This window comes from Mus musculus, chromosome 1, assembly GCF_000001635.26.
Source record: "Mus musculus strain C57BL/6J chromosome 1, GRCm38.p6 C57BL/6J".
NCBI classification, from domain to species: domain Eukaryota; kingdom Metazoa; phylum Chordata; class Mammalia; order Rodentia; family Muridae; genus Mus; species Mus musculus.
In genome coordinates, this window is record NC_000067.6 from 161,814,954 (window position 1) to 161,833,785 (window position 18,832).

The 18,832-nt window shown below is 36.2% G+C and overlaps 1 protein-coding gene and 1 pseudogene across 12 annotated transcripts in view; one reads left to right on the forward strand and one right to left on the reverse strand.

Moving 5' to 3' along the window:
* Nucleotides 1-1,158: 1,158 nt before the first annotated feature.
* The window catches only part of Suco (SUN domain containing ossification factor), a 60,726-nt gene continuing 43,052 nt past the window's right edge, over nt 1,159-18,832 (reverse strand). For 2 of the 12 annotated variants that reach the window (NM_001357402.1, NM_172645.3), the window contains exons 19-24: nt 18,463-18,550; nt 14,283-14,387; nt 13,203-13,357; nt 12,704-12,795; nt 5,442-5,497; nt 1,159-3,856 (exon numbers count right to left, since the gene is read on the reverse strand). In NM_001357402.1, coding sequence (NP_001344331.1) covers nt 3,413-3,856; nt 5,442-5,497; nt 12,704-12,795; nt 13,203-13,357; nt 14,283-14,387; nt 18,463-18,550 — 940 coding nt within the window. In that variant the 3' untranslated portion in view covers nt 1,159-3,412. Of the gene's footprint in view, nt 3,857-4,138; nt 4,211-5,441; nt 5,498-12,346; nt 12,445-12,703; nt 12,796-13,202; nt 13,358-14,282; nt 14,388-18,462; nt 18,551-18,832 lie in introns of those variants that run through there. The other 10 variants (XM_006496763.3, XM_006496762.3, NR_151684.1 and 7 more) reach the window with 9 other exon arrangements.
* Nucleotides 6,910-8,115, forward strand: Gm7496 (predicted gene 7496; annotated as a pseudogene).

An 18,832-nucleotide genomic window follows, 5' to 3' on the forward strand; every position in this document is an offset into this window, starting at 1 on the left:
AATGACATAGCTATTGCTTTTATTTGGAAATTGATAATCATGACAAAAAGAGTAGACAAGGTGAACTTAATGATAGCTATTCTTGGATGTCAACTTGATTACATCTGAAATTAAATATAACCCATAAATGGAGGGGCACATTTGTGAGGGATTTTCTAATTTGAAGTGGGAAGATTCACTTCTAATCTGGATCTTTAAGGAGGGAAGACATCTCTTTTAAACTAGATCATTTGGCCTAGGAAGACCTACCTCTAATTTGGGCCATGCCTTCTGCTGGAAACTTAGGATATGGAAGAAAAAAGCTTTTGCTCTTTGCCTGTTTGCTTTTGACTCACTAGCAAGTCCACTCCTTTACTGGCAATAGAGTCTACTTTGTCAGGATTCCAGTGTTTACTGAAGAGCAGCTAAGATATCCAGCTTTGTGGACTGAGGAATTGCTAGATTCTAGAACCTTCTGTTCATAGGCAGCCATTGTTAGATTAGCTAGTCTTCAGCCTGTAAGTCATTCTAAGAAATCCCCAAAATACAGAGAGAAAGAAAGAGAGATTCATTTGGTAAGTTGTTAGAGAACCCTAATATAGTCATGTAAGGATGTAAGGTAAATATCTTTATTCTATAAAATTAACATGAATTTATTCAAGGTGGAAGGGTCATGATGTCCTACCATATTCATCTACCAAATGTCTTATATGTACACATAATTCTATATACCCATAATATACACTACACACACACACATATATATGTATATATGTATGTATATGCAGACATCTATATAAACATATATAAATAAACAAAGTTAACAGCTGGTCAATACAGGTAATGGTGCATGAATGTTTGACTTCTCCATAAGTTTGAATCTCTCATTTTATCAGTTAAATAAAAGCATGGTTTATGTCCGTCTGTGTCCAAATTGGATATGCATCCAGAACTAAAACTGTCAACATAAGGCCCAAGGTAAGCACGGAAACTTGAAATACAGAATTGAAAATGAATGCTGCTGGGGGTGGATATGGTGGACAGTGAGAGGTGTGGGGGTAGGGTGCATGTGTGTAGCAGCGTGAGGGAGGAAACCTATCTGTGTACAAGCTTTGTAAAAACTATTTAATTCCCAAATCATACGCATATATAAACCTCCACAGATACACGAAGATTTGCTTGAGTTGAGTAAGTTTTATTTCATTCTGGTTTAGTACCTTAACACTACAAATAATATAAGGTTGGCTACCACGGAATATTGAAAAATCAGATTTACATACTGGTTTGAGTATGTCTTATCTGAAACACTTGAGAAGTGTTTGAAGACTTTCGGATTCTGTTAATTATATTTGCTGGGTAGGCATCCTTAGTTCCAAAATCTAAAATCCAAAAGTGCTATCCTCTAAAAATCCAAATCCTCTAAAAAAAAACCTGAGCAGTAATTCAGAAGTTCAGGATTTTACAACCCTTGGAGTTTGATTGTTACCTTTTAGAAACACAAATTTGCTCCTGGCAAGAATCTTCTCTCATTAAAGGTCTGAGACTTTGCCGCTTAGTTTTCTTCCCTCTTACATGTAGTTATAATCTGCAGAAATAAAACTCAGACTAAAGCTATAGTTCTCTAGGTAGATCTGCATCTTACTAAATATCAGAACTGTCTGCTTAGAGTCTGCAAAGGTAAACTATGATTATTAACGAACATAATGCTTAGGTGAAAGAGTAGACTGTGGTTGCCTGAAATTTGAGCAATGCTGTCATATTTAGCCTGAAAGATGTAAAAAAAAAAAAAACTAAACAAAACAAAAAAAACCCCAACAAAACAAAAACCAAAAACCAAAACACCCTTAAATCTATGATCAAAAGTTAGTAATAAATTTTTGCAATCTTTTAAAGGACAGAAGAGCCAGTGATTAATAAAGACAAGTGTTCAGATTTATTTGGAAATTCACAGTTTCTAATGGTACTACAGCTCTGTAGTTACATATTAAAAACCCTCCTTTCACAGCACACAGTGACTCCCCACTCTAGCTCGGCTCACATCTGGACTTCTCAAGGGCCTGCTGTGTACCACCAGGCCATATTGCTCTGAATGGCTAATTGTGCAGACTGGGAGAGGGGAAATTCATTTCCTAAAACATACTGTTAACCTAAAGCAGCAACTTAAACAAAAAGGCCTTAAATAAATCACATTACAAACAATACCAAAAAAGGCATTAGACAAATTTATAAACAATTATTAACAAAAGTGCTCAATAAATTATAACTTAAAATTTTACAACACAAAATGGTCAATTCTCTCTCTAAAACACATATCACTTTCACTCATCCCTGTACAATCACACATCAAGAAATCAATTTACTCAGACACTGCCAATTACTTAAGGAAAAAACCAAAACAAAACAAAAAAACAAGTGAAGACAGATGCTGACATCACATACATACATATCTGCACATTGTAGCCAACGAAAGCAAACATGAAGGAATCACAATCCCATTAGACTTTACCAATTAGACTGAATCAGGCCTGACGTGCTCACTGGCTGGTTCTGTGACTATGTACAAAGGCAGTGACAGGACCATGGAAAACCTGGTCTTGGTGATGTGAAAATTTGGAGGATTAGTGTTTACTGTGAACATTGAGAGCAATGTAGAGAAATCATCACAAATAGTTAAGTGTGTTTAAAGGTGAATTTATAATAAATTTATTCCAAATACCTGTCATTTCCAAGAAAATATCTTACCATTTTACTGAGTTAATAATAACTCAGGGGGAAAAAAAACCCAATCCAACTAAATTAAATGAAACCAAGGGTGAAATCATCACCTTTTTATCTGAAAGGCCTTTAGAAAACTTGAGAAAGTGTTTATTTCAGTGAGACTACTGAGCGGTTCTAAGTTGGAAGTCTTTAGGATCTTTATGCAAATGACCCACATTGCTGAGCTTCAGGCATGGACCACCTTAAAGCTTTGTAGTGTTTGCAGCTTCAAAAACCTAATAAAGTTACAAAACAAATCAAATGACAGAAAAAGTTCTCCCTCCTCTTCCAGTGGCATTATAAATAGACAAAAGGCACATAAATATGGGAAGGTGCAAGAAACGGGAACCAAGCTGAAGGAGAGGTTTAGGCTTTCGTTCCTATCCACCCAAGGAACTGGGCTTCCAAATTACTTTTGTCCCAGTAATTATCTGTGAAAACACATCTTTATAAAATGCCTATCACCATCCTTCTAGGAAGAGATCAGCCTTGTAAAACTGTAGCTCATCAGCCAAGATTGACACAATCCTGTCTACTTTTTTAAAAGGCAAAATAAAAAAACCCATAATTTCTGAATACTTTCCCCAATATTTTATCCCTCCCCCTGAACCCTTCAAATACCACAGGCTGTTCTTCAAAGAACAAAAAAGTTTTCAGTATAAATGTTCAGCTCCTTTTAGATATGTCCCGAGACTGCTGTAACCCCAAATGCTCCCACGGTGATCTCCTTGTTTCCTTTGATTATGTCATGCAGGCTCGGCAATGACCCCGACTTAGTCTGTATAAGAGCTTTTATTAACTTTCCTTGGTCTTGGACTTTAGATCGCCTTCGTTTTAAAGCCCTCTTCTCAGTTTTTGTCTTTTGGGTCTGTCCATTGCACAGACTTGTACAAGCTGAAATGCCACAAAAATAGGACTCTTCTGACTGTGATGAAGTTTCCGAGCTGCCCTCAGACGGAGGGCCCTTGTAAGAAGAGTGATAAACTTCTCCCATGTTAGAAAAATCTCTCTGGTTCGTAAAGGGCTTTCTTCCTTTTATATCTCCATTTGCTATAGGGTGCAATGGATCTGCAGGCTTTATTGTCTCAATTTTTTCAGTTTTGTACTTGCAACGTTTCTTCTATAACAGAAATAAAAGCATAGAAATTACTCCTCCTTATTAGATAAGAGATGTAAGAGGAAAGTAGCATTGCCTATGAAAAGTAAAACAAGTATTCTCTCATTCTCTCTCTCTCTCTCTCTCTCTCTCTCTCTCCCTCTCTCTCTCTCTCACACACACACACACACACATTCTGCTGTGAATAGATAGTATCTCTGACATCCCCTTTGTAAATGCTACTCAACTCAAGTTATAGCAACTTGTGCATATAGAGTTAAGTAGAGACAGCTAATATCTAAATACCTCTATGTGTCAGATGTTATACTGGTTACTTTCATATATGTTAACCCTGAGAGGTTTGTTTGCCCTTGGCTCCTACATGAAAAAAAAAAAAAATCAAACTTTAGAGATTTGGCTTACTACCTAAATTACAAAATAGTAAATACTGAAGTTAGGATTAAATCCAATGCTACTTTGCACTAATCTGAAATTCTACTACAGACAATTACTGCTAGTCAAAATAAATATTATGTAAATTGAGAGGTAAAAAAGAAAATCAGACTTTATAGGCAAAGGGGGGGGGGGGAATCCTAGGAAGATACACAGCAGTGCCTACTATCTGCTGGGACATCTAAGTACAGACTCTGTCTGAGTCTTCATTTTTTAAAAAGAGATTATTACCACTGCTAGGTTGTAAGAGGATTATATAAACAGTGCTTGAACTGTGCCTGGCATGCATGAGCAGCTCAGTAAATAATGACTATCATCCAAGTATCTGCACATTTTTTTTCTTTAAAGGGTTGGATAATATTTAAGGTTTTGCAGGCCTCATAAGTATTTCTTTAAAGAATTCTTAGTTTTATTTTGTAAACCTTTAAATATAGGAATATACTTCTTAGACAAAGGTTTGATGACCCCTCTAAACATTTACTTATACCGTATGACCGCTGAAAATGAACATATGGGAACTGGGAATGCAAATCAGTTAGGAAAGGGCTTGTACCATAGGTATGAAGCCCCAGGCTTGACCCTGAGTGCTGCATAAAACTGCATGGGGAACGTCTGCCTGCAATCCTAGCCCCTGCACTCAGAAGGTACAAACACAGGCTCAAAGCCATTCTCAGGAGGCATCCTGGCATACGTCAGACTTTATCTCCAACAAACAAAAACAAGGGGTGGGGAGAAACCCAACATTCTGGTTGGGTATGATGTCTCCCACCTATTATCCTAGCCTTTGGAAGGTTGAGGCAGGAAGACTTCAGAGAGTTTGATACCAATCAGAGTACAGTAGTGTATGTGAGACCTTGTCTTTAAATGAATGAATGAATGAATGAATGAATGAATGAATGAATGAATAAGTAAATCAAAAAGCAGGATGGCTTAGCAGGAAGACACTTGGTGCTAAACTCACAGGGTGGAGAAGTAACTCCTACAAGTTACCCTTTCGGCACTGACACAATAAATGCAAAAACATCAACAATTACCCAAATCAACTAAAATAAAAAATAAAATAAAATAAAATAAAATAAAATAAAATAAAATGCCAATTTCAATTCATTTACTACCACACAGCTTAAAATAGGCTTGAAAAGAAAAAGAGTATTACCTTTTTCTCTGGAGAGAACTTGAGGGGTTCTACGATGTACAAATCATTCGGATCTACTATAAGTAAAGAAAAGGGGTATAAAATGAAAAGTGGATTATGCTATGACAAAATACACCCAAAACAACATTAGTGATTATTAGTGAAATGGATGAAAGGTATCAGGATAACTATTATTTCTACACTGAAAATTAGTAAGCCAGAGTAGTGCGCTCTGAATTTGAACTTGGTCAAAGATATTTGAAAATTGGTCATCAACCCTGAAGACAACCAACATTTACATAAGTCTATTTCCATTTTACATTTTGAATGAACAAGTATCAAATGATACAGTAAGGGTTGTTCTCTGGGACCAGATTCATTCCCCACCTGACGAGAAAAATGGCATTACTGGACAAACCTACACGCAGCATACAGGTAACCCAAAAGATGGATAGAGTCAGACAGGCACATTAATGACGTGTTGGAATCATAGATGTCAGAAGAACATAAAGTGAGATTTAGGAATCCTTTTTCTCTAATCTTTTATAGCTCTGATTTAAACTATTAACTCTAAAATATAGAAAGAGTTTGAACACGGTACATGTGACCACAAGCTCTTGAAAAAAACTTTCCGACATGATGAGGAAATCATCTATAGATTCACCCCTAAGTTTCAAAAATTCTGTTACTCAAAAGCACATTCAGAGCACCTTCTGCTCCAATGATAAGCACAGATCTCTCCACAGAGCTACTAAACTGCACCCCAATGCAACTTGTTAAAAACAACTTGTATTCTGACACACACTAATTTATCATAAAGCTATACATACCAGAAACTTATTAATAACATGACCCCATCAATTACAACTTGTATTATTATTCCAATCTCAAACATGGGTAATAAAGACACTATGTTTAAGTGTGTTTAAATACTAAAAAGCAGAAAAATACCTCAAGAAATATAAAACGAGACTTTTAAAAAAAACACAAAGATCTCCTAGGAACAAAAAAATGTGGTAAGTAAAACAAAAGACTCGATGGACAAATTTAAGAACAGATTAGATATAGCTTTAGACTCTGTGGCTTAGGGAAAAACAAATACTGAAAAATATTTAAGGAAGCAAAGGCGGATTGGATTAACGACATATGTTGGTCATGCAGAGGGCTGAGTTCTAGCACCCATGCCAGGCAGCTCAGAGATCACAGCTCAGGAGTGAGTTGGCTTCCAAAGGCACAGCCACACACACATGATTTTAAAAGAAGACAGAAACTTTACAAGATAAAGAGGATACATGAAGATGGATTAATACATTTATGAAATTTGAGATTTAAGAGATGGAGGAATCAAGATAGGTAATATATCTAGGGGAAACTATCAGCTACAATTTTCCATTACTTAAAAGATACCTATCTAGAGATGCTTTAAATTCCTGAGGGGTGGAGGACTTAGCTTAGGTGCTAAGATGCTAGAGTCTGGTTTCTCACTCTCATGGCTGTGGACGTAAAATCTCAAGCGAAACGCTATGAAAAACTGGACTTCTTCGGACAGGGACATTTTGCTACAGCCTATAAGGCCAGAGATAAGAACACCAACCAAATCGTCACCATTAAGAAAATCAAACTTGGACACAGGTCAGAAGCTAAAGGTGGTATAAATAGAACAGCCTTAAGGGAGATAAAGCTCTTACAGAAACTAAGTCATCCGAACACAATTGGTCTCCTTGACACATTTGGACATAAGTCTAACATTAGCCTTGTCTTGGATGTTATGGAAACTGACCTAGAGGTTATAATAAAGGATAACAGTCTTGTGCTGACACCATCCCACATTCAAGCCTACATGTTGATGGCTTTTCAGGGCTTAGAATATTTGCATCAGCATTGGATTCTACACAGGGATCTGAAACCAAAGGACTTCTTGTTAGATAAGAATGGAGTTCTGAAACTGGCAGACTTTGTCCTGGTCAAATCATTTGGGAGCCCCAGCAGGACTTACACACATCAAGTTGTGACCAGATGGTATTGGGCCCCTGTGTTAGTCAGGGTTTCTATTCCTGCACAAACATCATGACCAAGAAAGCAAGTTGGGGAGGAAAGGGTTTATTCGGCTTACACTTCCACATTGCTGTTCATCACCAGGGAAGTCAGGACTGGAATTCAAGCAGGGCAGGAAGCAGGAGCTGATGCAGAAGCCATGAAGGGAGTTATTGTTTGGAACTAGGATGTATGATGTGGGAATGGACATGTGGGCTGTTTGTTGTTTATTAGCAGAATTGCTTCTAAGGGTTCCTTTTTTGCCTGGAGAGTCAGACCTTGATCAGCTAACAAGAATATTTGAAACTTTGGGTACACCAACTGAAGAACAGTGGCCTGACATGTGTAGCCTTCCAGATTCTGTGACATTTAAGAGTTTCCCTGGGGTCCCACTACAACACATCTTCACTGCAGCTGGGGACGACTTGCTGGATCTCATCCAAGGCTTGTTCTTCTTTAACCCGTGTACTAGGATCACAGCCTCACAGGCATTGAAGACCAAGGACTTCAGAAACTGTCCAGGGCCAACACCTGGATGCCAGCTTCCAAGACCAAACTGTTCAGTGGAAGCATTAAAGGAACCGTCCAATCCAACCATGGCAACAAAACAGAAAAGACAGAGGCCTTAGAACAAGGAATATTGCCCAAGAAGCTATGTTTTTAGTTCCAGTGAACAATGGACAGTTCCACTGCTGAAAGAAATGATCCAAAGGCAAATAATAGAAAAAATGGGGAATATTAAATACTATAGAAGAGAACTTATAAATATTCTACAGATGTAAAATATGTAAAACTATGGATTATTTTTATTAAATGTATTAAAAAAAAAGAAGATACCTATCTAGAGATCTAAGAGCCCAACAAATCTAACACAGGATTAAAGAAAAAGAAAAATAGTAGTTCAAGGAACCGGTATGGTAGCACACACCTCTAATCCCAGCAAAGACAGGTGGATCTCTGTGAGTCATGAGACCAGCCTGATCTACACAGTGACACAGTGAGTTCCAGGACAGCCAGGACCACAGAGAGATCTTGTCTCAAGAAAAAACAAAACAAAACAAAGCAAAAAAAAAAAAAAAAAACAACAACAACAATAAAAAAAACAAAACAAAAAAACCCGTAATTCAGAGGTTTAGAAATATGACAAATGAAAAATCTTAGAAAAAAGATTTAAGACATACCAAAGAACTCAGTACATATGCAGACAAATTTAAAGATACAATAAATAAAAAATATAACACCTTGAGATAGAATTAAGCAGAAAAACTACAATTGAGGTAAAACAACATAAAAATGATTATAATAAGGAAAATATATAAATTAAACAGGATAAGCAAAGGCTTTCATAAGATCATTGTATTGGTTCTGAAAGAGACAAAAAAGCTTCTTTAGGTTAGTAAGTAATTGTACCTTCCTTAAGTGACCAATAAAGACCAATGACTGTGCATAACTCCCAACTAAGTGTAACAATAGGGAAATGAATATCCCCTTCATCCAAACAAAAAGCCTCAAACAAGACAATGAAGAAGGAGAGCACAGCAGGCTGCTGCGACACCAAATGCTCACCCTGCAAAGCTCAGATGACCGACGAAGTGTGTGTTAATACAGACTAGCATTTAAGGGAAAATGGGTAATTTTTGGAATTGTAACAAAACATTACCAGAAAACTTCATTCCTACAACTTACAGTAAAGACTTAAACTACTCTTATAAAGAAAACGCTATACACATGTAGTTTTACTAATTTAAAAGAAAGTCCATGGTCCATAACTATGGCATATCTTGATAGGATGAAACATAAACTTACTAAGAGCAGAATATGACAAGAAAAAACAAAAACAAAAAACCAGGAGTGAGATCTGAAACATTAAGATGTAAATTTCTTCTTAAAGTTCAGGTTTTGAGGGGAAAAAACCAGATATAATTCTTATCTTGCTTATGTATTCTTCAAAAGAGAATAGACTTTCATAAATAAGCAAAATTGAGGGAGTGCTGTTGTCCACAGATCTGCCTTGCAAAAAAAAAAATAATAATTCAAAAAGAAAAAATAAGAAAAAAAAACAATTTTTTTTCTTATCCTTAACTGGTTAACAGATAAGTATATTCAAATTAATATCCACATGATTTTGTATGTGTGTATAAGCTATGTATGTGTATGCATAAGCAGAATAAATGATTGCAATTTTGCATGCAATGAGAGGCAGGATGTAGTATTAATTATTTTGCTGCTATAACCAAACTTGTGAAAAGGTATGGCTTTGTTTGAAAGTGGAGGTAGGTTCTTGAGAACGTATATGGTAAACAAGCAATCATTAGATTAACTCTATAAAGAACTATGTTGGATATACTAACAAAAATCATGTAAAATAACTATAGTCAGAGTAAAAGTAAGTAATATGGAGGACAAAAACAGAAACAAAAATTAACAAATAGAAAATATTATGATAATAAGCTAACTACATCAAAACAATTTTTAAAATCAGTAGTCTAACCAGTCAATCAGGTAATGAAATTCAACTATATATCACCTAAAAAAATTCATTTAAATGCAAAAGAAAGAACAGCTACATTCATTTGAGACAGAGGAGACTTTAAACAAAATTACATAATGACTATTGGACTACAATACTCCAAGAAAACATAATGATCATAAATTCATACAAATTTAACATATTTAACAATAGGGCATTACACTATGTGGAGATATGGTCAAGTGATTTTTTTTTTCTTTTACAAGGATGCTTAGACTACTCTCAATGAAAAATAGGTAATCTAGTCAATAAATTGTACAGAGATAATGGACCCTTATGTCATATATAAAAATTAACTCCAAATATAGTACAGATCTAAACTTATAAAACTAGAAGAAAAAAACTAAGTTTTAGGACTCTGGACTTCATAAAGACTGCCTAGATAGAACACAGAAAGTGCAAACAAAACAAGATGGATAGTGAAAATGCACATGAAGAAAGGAAGCTCTGTGACTCATGCATTACTTTTACTTTTATATACTAGCATATGTGTATATGTTTATTTATATGTACATGTGTGCATCTATATATGTATGTATATACACCCACATGTATACACACACATACACACACACAATGAATTAAAGAAATGCAAATTTCACAGTAGGCTAATCCACAGACATTAGAATAGCTATCATTAGAAGGAAAAGCAGAAACTACCATAAATGTGGATATGGGAACAATGGAACACTGTTGCTAGGCTTGTAAAGCAATACAGTAATTTGGAAACAATGGAGATTATTCAGAGTAAAACAATACTGTCACATGACTTATCTATCCCATTTTCCATTATATATAAGAGGATGCTACTTAGCCAGGCGTGGTGGCGCACACCTTTAATCCCAGCACTTGGGAGACAGAGGCAGGCAGATTTCTGAGTTTGAGGCCAGCCTGGTCTACAAAGTGAGTTCCAGGACAGCCAAGAGTACACAGAGAAACCCTGTCTCGAAAAAAAAAACAACAACAAAAAAGAGGATGCTACTTAAATCTGATTAAAAGACAAACAGAAGGCCAATGAGATGGCTCACTGGGGAAAAGGCAACTGCTACCTTTTTTAAAATTTTAAGTTGTTGCTTAAAAAAAGAAAACAATCTGACATGGTTCTTTCTAAATTAAGAACTGAAAATACCAACAAGGTGGGAAAATTTAAGGCAGACCGAAAAAATGTTCCAAGAAGAGCTTTAATTTTAAAGGAAAGAGAGAAAGAGGGAAGGAAGAAAGAAACGAGGGAGGGAGGGAGGAAGGGAGGGAGGGAGGGAGGGAGGAAAAAGAGAGAGAGAGAGAGAGAGCGGGAAGGAGGGAGGGAGGGAGGGAGGAGAAGAGAGGAGAGGAGGGAGGGACAGAATCAGGACTGATGTCAGTTTCTTCCTACCTACTGTCCCCACCTACTGTCCTCAGCTTTCTTTAAAAGCAAGGTTAAGTCAAGATTACATCACTGTCTAAAACAGAAGCAATTCTATTATTGGGGGGAAAAGCCTATTCTATTTGCCTTTAAAGAGTTAGAGGAAAAATAATGTTAGTTCACTTAATTTAAAATAAGAGTAGAACTTATAAATACAAAAACAATCTCAACATATCTCACAGCTATATGAATATACCTCAAAGAAGAAACGCATATACACCAATCCGAATGACTACAAGACCCAATTACTAACATGTTTACTAGGATGTGAACACCTGACAAAGCTAGGGGAAGCACCCAAAGCTGACGGGGTCATCCACAGCAAACCCTGTGTTAGTATTCACTAAGGCTGCCATACATGCTAAGACCCAGAATGCCCATTTCCATTCCTGTTGGCAGATGCATGCATATCTTAAAGACATGTAAAAGCCTAAATGAAAATAGTCCATAGGTAAATGTGTTAATGTGCAGCATTTGTACAGTGGAATACTGCACTAGAATTAGAGTAAATGGCATGATGACTCACAATAATTAGATGTTAAAATGCTGCCTACACTGGGAGAGGAGAACAAAGAAAGCAGTTTTTGAGGTGCTAGACTGCATTCTACTTTTTAATTAGGATGTAGGTTACACAGGCATATTGCGTTTATAAAAATTCTCTAAGCTTAATAAAGGCACACGGAGTGAAAACTTACACTAGTAAAACTCAGGAAAGACTATTTGAAGGACATAATAACAGAAACACTTGGCTTAATAACTAAAATTCTAAAAAAAAAGGGAAAACAGCTCATTATTTAGAAAGCACCCTTAAATGATTATAATTATTTTACTATTGCTATAAGAATAAATTTTTAAGTTTCTTAATAAGCACTAATTACAAAGGAACTAAAATAGGAAAATAAACTCTGGGCTATGAAAGTGCCTTGAACGTCCTAAACTAGAGATAAAAAAAGGTCCTACCTGCACAAGAAGAGGAGGCAGAAAAGCACAGGATGCTATGAGAGCACATTGAGCATTCAGGGTTTCCATAGCTGTTGAACTTTCTCAAACATCCCTTTCTAAAAAGAAATACTTCTAAACAGGAGCATGTGCAAACAAAACTACTCATTGCTAATTAACACTAAGACCCCCTCCCCACCCTTTGGGCTTTCAAAGGAACAAAGAGTTTTAAAGCATGAAAATGATAAAGTGGCTTTGACTAGCACAAACACAAAGATAACTGATTCATTGTTTGGATGCAGATGAAAACACAGCATGTACATTATACTTATTCCAGAAGCCAGTTTATATATGTAGATCATATCCATAAAAATCTACCTTCTTTGCCAGTAAACTGCAGAGATTTGGATCTGATGAGGGGAAATGATGTTCTTCTTTTCAAATTCATGTCATCATAGGAAGAGAAACACCTAATATATTAAGAAAACATTACACACATGAGTGATTATACGGGATCTAACTTACTGTGTAGCCTATTTAAATGGAGGATTTGAGACCTGCATAACATATGGAACAAGCCTAAATTAGCAAAACCATTATTGCTAATATAAAACAAATCTTCTCCAAAGATCTTATCTTACTTCTCTTCCACCCTTGAATGCCACATTTTAACATCTTTCTCAACCAAAATAATTCAAAGGCTTAATATATATATTATTAGTTTCTCTCGATTATTCAATAGCATTATCTCCATGTACAGTTACCATCTTGCTACAATGATATTTTTAGTATTTTAGTTTCATGTCCCTTTATCTGCTCAGCATTTCTTTGAGAAAAACAAAAAGAAGAAAATTGTGGAGTATATTGTTAACCTTACCTTTTAGGGCTTGGATACTGATTACTTTTGGGAAGTTTTGAAATGTAATCTCCATCAAATTGAGAAGTAGTTCGACAGCGTTGCATACAGAGCATCAGTCCCAAGACAACACATAAAACCAAAGACATGACAAGGTAACTCTGACGATCTGAAACCTGAAAAGATAAACATAATTATAAACTACTTTAAAGAATGGACCGTGGGACCTAAAATTCAAACAAGTTATTTTTAAACAGTCAAGGTGCTCTGAAATCATAAATACAGAGCATGGTGCTTGAAAACAAACTACAGACATTTGCTCTTTTTCTGTTCTCTCCCCATTTAACTCTTTCTTGAAATATAAAAGCAGTACAGTAAGTACATTTATGCCTTAGACTTAAGCTCACCACTTAACATTCTGTTGATATCTAGTCTGTCTTTCCATCTGCACTCTCTCCCTTAGAGATAGTATGCTAACACATATACAACTCAACTACTCAATTATCAAACCCCTCAGATTCAACCTAAATTTCTTATCCTCACATACCTGGTATTTCATTAAGGCTTATTTTCTACCTCTTTAAATATATACTTAATTCAATTAACATCCTACTATTTTCTACTTCTAAAATCTTAGTTAACTTCACCCAAGTTACTGCAACTGCCTCCTCCTAAGAAGTTTCCTTCTTGTTTCTGCTCTTGTCCTTAAACAGCTAATTCTCAGCAAGGTAGCAAACAAGGAATTTCTCAACATGGTAAACATTATTGAAATGATCCAGATAATTTCTTTACTTAGTAATTTCCAATGATTTGCAATGTTCAGAATAAAAATCAAACTAAACTGCTTTTTTCAAAAGACCTGACAGAATTAACGTAATACCTGCCTTATAGGAAGACCAAATCATGACAGCCATGCCTTACCAAACTCTCAACCCAGCTCCCAAACAATAAAATAATGAATGCATTTTGGTGTTTAAAGCAAGTTCTACCTAAATATCAGTTTTGTTTGGTTTAAGCTTTGAACCATCATGCTCAGTTACAAGCTTGCCCTTCCTACAATCTTCCTAGGAAGACTGTCTTACAAGGTAACTAAGCAATTACCTCCCGCTTTAATTCTGCTACAGTTGCTGATAGGTTTGAAACAAGCTGTGTCATGTTGGTCAGTTGTGCCTGGAGCAAGTGGATGGCTTCAGTTTGCCGCTGATCCTATAACAAAAGATTGTTTTTCTTTATATTTCATCTGTTTATTAAATTATAAATTTAAGTGAAACATGTAATTTGGAAAATCCACTAAGTTCTTTCAAAATGTATTTTTGCAACGATCTTAAAAGAGAAACACAAACTTCGATTAAATGTTTTTAAAAAAATAAAATACATAAGAATCTGGGATTGTGCTCAATCCTCCCCTCAAAAGGAACTATTCTGCCATTTCCTGCAGGATGTAGAGTATCATGTTAATAGAGACTAATAAACTGCTTTTCAACTTGGTATTGAACTAGTGTATCACCAGATACATACACGCTACTCTGACCAAGTGTTTTTAAAGCAAAGCAGCCAGTAGAAAGACATGCTGAAATTTTTTTTGAAGTTAGTTTCTGGATATAAGGTATTTTAATATAAAAAAATTATAATCTTTCCTTTCATAGCAAAATACAATGGAATGCAGGAAGTCATACCTATGTCATCTAATTGACGTTACACTACTACCAATGAAAAGAAGGCCAACAAAGTCACTTTCATTGGGTATTAGGCAAATGAGTTAATAAATCTAAGGAAGGAAGGAAGAAAAAAAAAGCAGGAAGAAGTCTAAGAACTTGAAAACTCTAACTTAAGACTTGACAGAAACTACATAACCCTTTATTAGTCTAGATCTAAGCTCAAAAAAGGCTTCAAGCCTCAACTGTCTGTGAGGAAAGAAGGGCATATAAAACTAACAGTGGGGTTCATTACTGAAAACCTTTGGCTCTTTCTAATACAGTTTACCATTTAAAAATACTAAGTTAATGATTTATTAAATCACTCCTTTTAAAAGCCAAGACACAATACTGATTTGCCTGTGATAGTTATAAACAACTAAAGACAAGCTTAAACTGGTTGATACTTTTAATCAATACATTTATTTTTGTTAAGATTATAAGAACATGAAAAGTACTTATATAGGTCTTTGAGACATAAGATACAGAAACTATATATAAAGCATAGAGAAAATAAAAGATATCAGATTAAATCTCAAAATATTTCTTGATTGTAAGAGCACACAAATCATATTTAAAGTGTAATACTGGAATTTTTTTTATTAAGACAGAGGAGTGAACTTTTATTACTAGTCATACCATTATCATTACCTACATCTGGACAAGCAATAAATAAACAGAAAAGGGTGGGAGGATCAAAAAGAAATAAAGCCATTCTTTTCTATAATCAACAAGAGTACTTCAGAGAAAAACCACAAAACATCCTGCAGTTTTACTGAGTTGTAGAAAGGTTGTCTACACACAATGCAATGTTAAATATTTTTCTAGATATGACACCAATAGCTAACTTCCAAAGCATGAGATCATATCCAAGCTCCATCATTAGCTATTGCAGAAAAGTGTGAATAAGCATTACTTTTGCAACTTACATTTTACAAAATCAGTAACTATTTAACTCCAGAGTAACATGTAAAGCAGATGAGCCATCACGCAGAACAGTATTAAATTACTCTAAACGTTACAACCAACTTTGCTTATCACCCAGCAATTTCACTGCTGGGTAAATAATCAAAGGAGATAAAACAATGTCCAATATTTATGGCGGAATTATTCACAATAGATAAATTATGTCATCAATTCCTATACCTTTCAGTGAAGGAATGGACAAGAACCAAAAACAGTGGTACATTTACACAATGGATACTATTTTGCCATAAAAAAATGAATAAAATATTATTGCTTTTGTAGCAATGTGGATTAATATCAAGGCTATTACTTCAAGTGAAATGAACCACACACAGAAAGACATGGACCATATATTCTCACCCATTTGCAGAAAACTATTATGTCAATCTATGAAGAAGGACGGCAAGGTGAAAAGATGAAAAGAAGTTCAATAAAGGGCACCACAATAGAGTGCAAGAACATTTTCTATTTCTTCTCTAGTACGGTTAAAACTCCTCCATTGCTGGTAGGACTGCAAACTGGTACAATCACTCTGGAAATCAATCTGGCAGTTGCTCAAAAAATATTGTTCTACTTGAAGACCCAGCTATACCACTCTTGGGCATATACCCAAAAGATGATCCACCACACTACAAGGACACATGTTCCACTATGCTCACAGCAGCCTTATTCATAATAACCAGAAGCTGGAAATAACCCAGATGTCCCTCAACTGAAGCATGGATACAGAACAAGGACATCATGCATTTTGCAGACAAATAGATGGAACTAGAAAATATCATCCTGAGTGAATTAACCCAGATCCCAGAGGACATGTATGGTATATACTCACTGATAAGTGGATATTAGCCAAAAAGTACAGAATACCTAGGATAAAACCCACAGACCAGAAGAAGTGTAACAAGCAGAAAGGCCCAAGAGAGGAAGTTTCAACCCCACTAGGAGGAGCAAGAAAATAATCACAGGAGGCAAAGGGAGGGATCCATTCTACCTGGATGGAAGAGGGGGAGAGGGAAGGGAAAAGCAGAATAGGTATGGGGGGCAGGACAGAAGGGAAGCTCAGAGGGACAGGAGAATGAATGAAAATATGCAGCCTAGGGGGTGGGAGATGGGGGAACCATCTAGAAAGTACCAGAGACCGGGAGGTGAGAGACTCTCAGAACTCAATGGGGGTGACCTTAGCAAAAATGGCCAACAATGGAAATCGAAGAGTCCACCTCCAGCAGATAGACAGGGCCTAAAGTGGAGGGATGGGTTAACTAAGTCAAAATTTCTGACCTAGAACTGTTTCTGTCTAAAAGAACTGCAGGGACAAAAATGGAGAAGAGACTTAGAGCCTAGCATGGCTGACCTCTGAGAGACTCTACCAGCAAACAGCTGACTGAGACAGATGCACATACTTACATCCAACCATTGAACTGAAGTTGGGGACCACTATGGTTGAATAAGGGAACGGATTTAAGAAGCTGAAGAAGAGGCCAGTCTCACAGGAAGACCAGCAATCTCAACTAACCCAGACCCCAGGGAGCTACCAGAGACTGAGCCACCAACCAGGCAGCTTATACAGGATGGTCCAAGGTCCCAGGCACATACATAGCAGAGGACTGCCTGGTCTGGCTTCAGTGGAAGAAGATGCACCTAATCTAGGAGGGGGGGAAGGAGGGAGGATTGGGGGAGGGAGAGGGAGGGAAAGGAGGAGGGAAAAGTAGGAGAGGGAGAGGGAGGGAAAGAGGGAAGAAGGGAGAGAGGAGAGGGAGAGGAGGCATGGTAGAGGGTACCCTCTTGGAGGCAAGGAGGAGGAGTTGGATGAGGAACTGTGGGAGGGGGGAACTGGAAGAGGAGAGCAAAGGTTGAAATGTAATAAATAAAGTATGTTTTAAAAAATTCCAGTAACATCAAATTTTATACAAAAAAGTGTCCAAACAGAAGGATGATCAGGCTGACAGAGGCATTAATTATGTTGGAGTAGGAAGATACAGGCTGGCCACAGAAGTGACACCAGGGAAATGAGAAGTTAGTTATGTTGTCAAGACACTAGGAAATGTATGGGCTAGCTCTCTAGAAATCCGATGAGAAAACTAGAGAAAATTACCAATAATTACATAGAAAAGAGCAACTGCAGACATACTTTTGTGAGTAACTAAAGAGAGAAGAAATAATTGTATTCCACAAAATACATGTGTACTCACACATAAAAATATTTATATAGTTACCATAAAGTAAATATTAAATATTCACATGAAGCAAACCACCAGTCTATATTAAATGTATGAAATGAGCATACATGACATTGGAGAAGCTACATTTCAGCTACAGTACTGTCTAAAAAATGTAAAATATCCTTAAAACTACATTATCTAAGTACTAAGTGTCATTAAAAAAGAATTTTGTTGTAGTCTTCATTGATTAACAAAAATCAGAAATAAGAAAAGTAAGATAAAATTGATTTTTATTATCATCTAAAAAAATTATGATCTACTTGAAATCAGAGAATACTAACAATGGCTGAAATGACTTACTACCTATTACACACTATAGATGCACATTAATTACAATACTCCACAGAAATGAGTATCATGTTGCAGGGTGAAAAGTACATATACAATAAGGAAGAAACCAACCTGCTCTTCTGCTATCCGTGAAGTATTCTGAAGCTTAACTATTGTCTTATTGAAAGCCTTCTGCATTTCTTCCATTTGTTTGCGGTACCTACAAAGTAAGAGTTGCTTTCAATCCATTTTCTCGTTCATTATGTACTGGAAAATCATTCTGATTTTGAGACTGAACAATCCTGCTTTTTCTTAAATGACCAATTCAGGACTGTGCAATCCAGTAACACACATAAAAGGTATAACCAAATAGAGAGATCCTGGACATCAAGGATCCTGGAAATGAAGTTGGGCACGCTAGCACAGAACTACACTACCAGTTAAGCTGCTGACAAGGAGGTCACATTAAGCACAAGAGCTCATGACTAATCTCAGCAACATG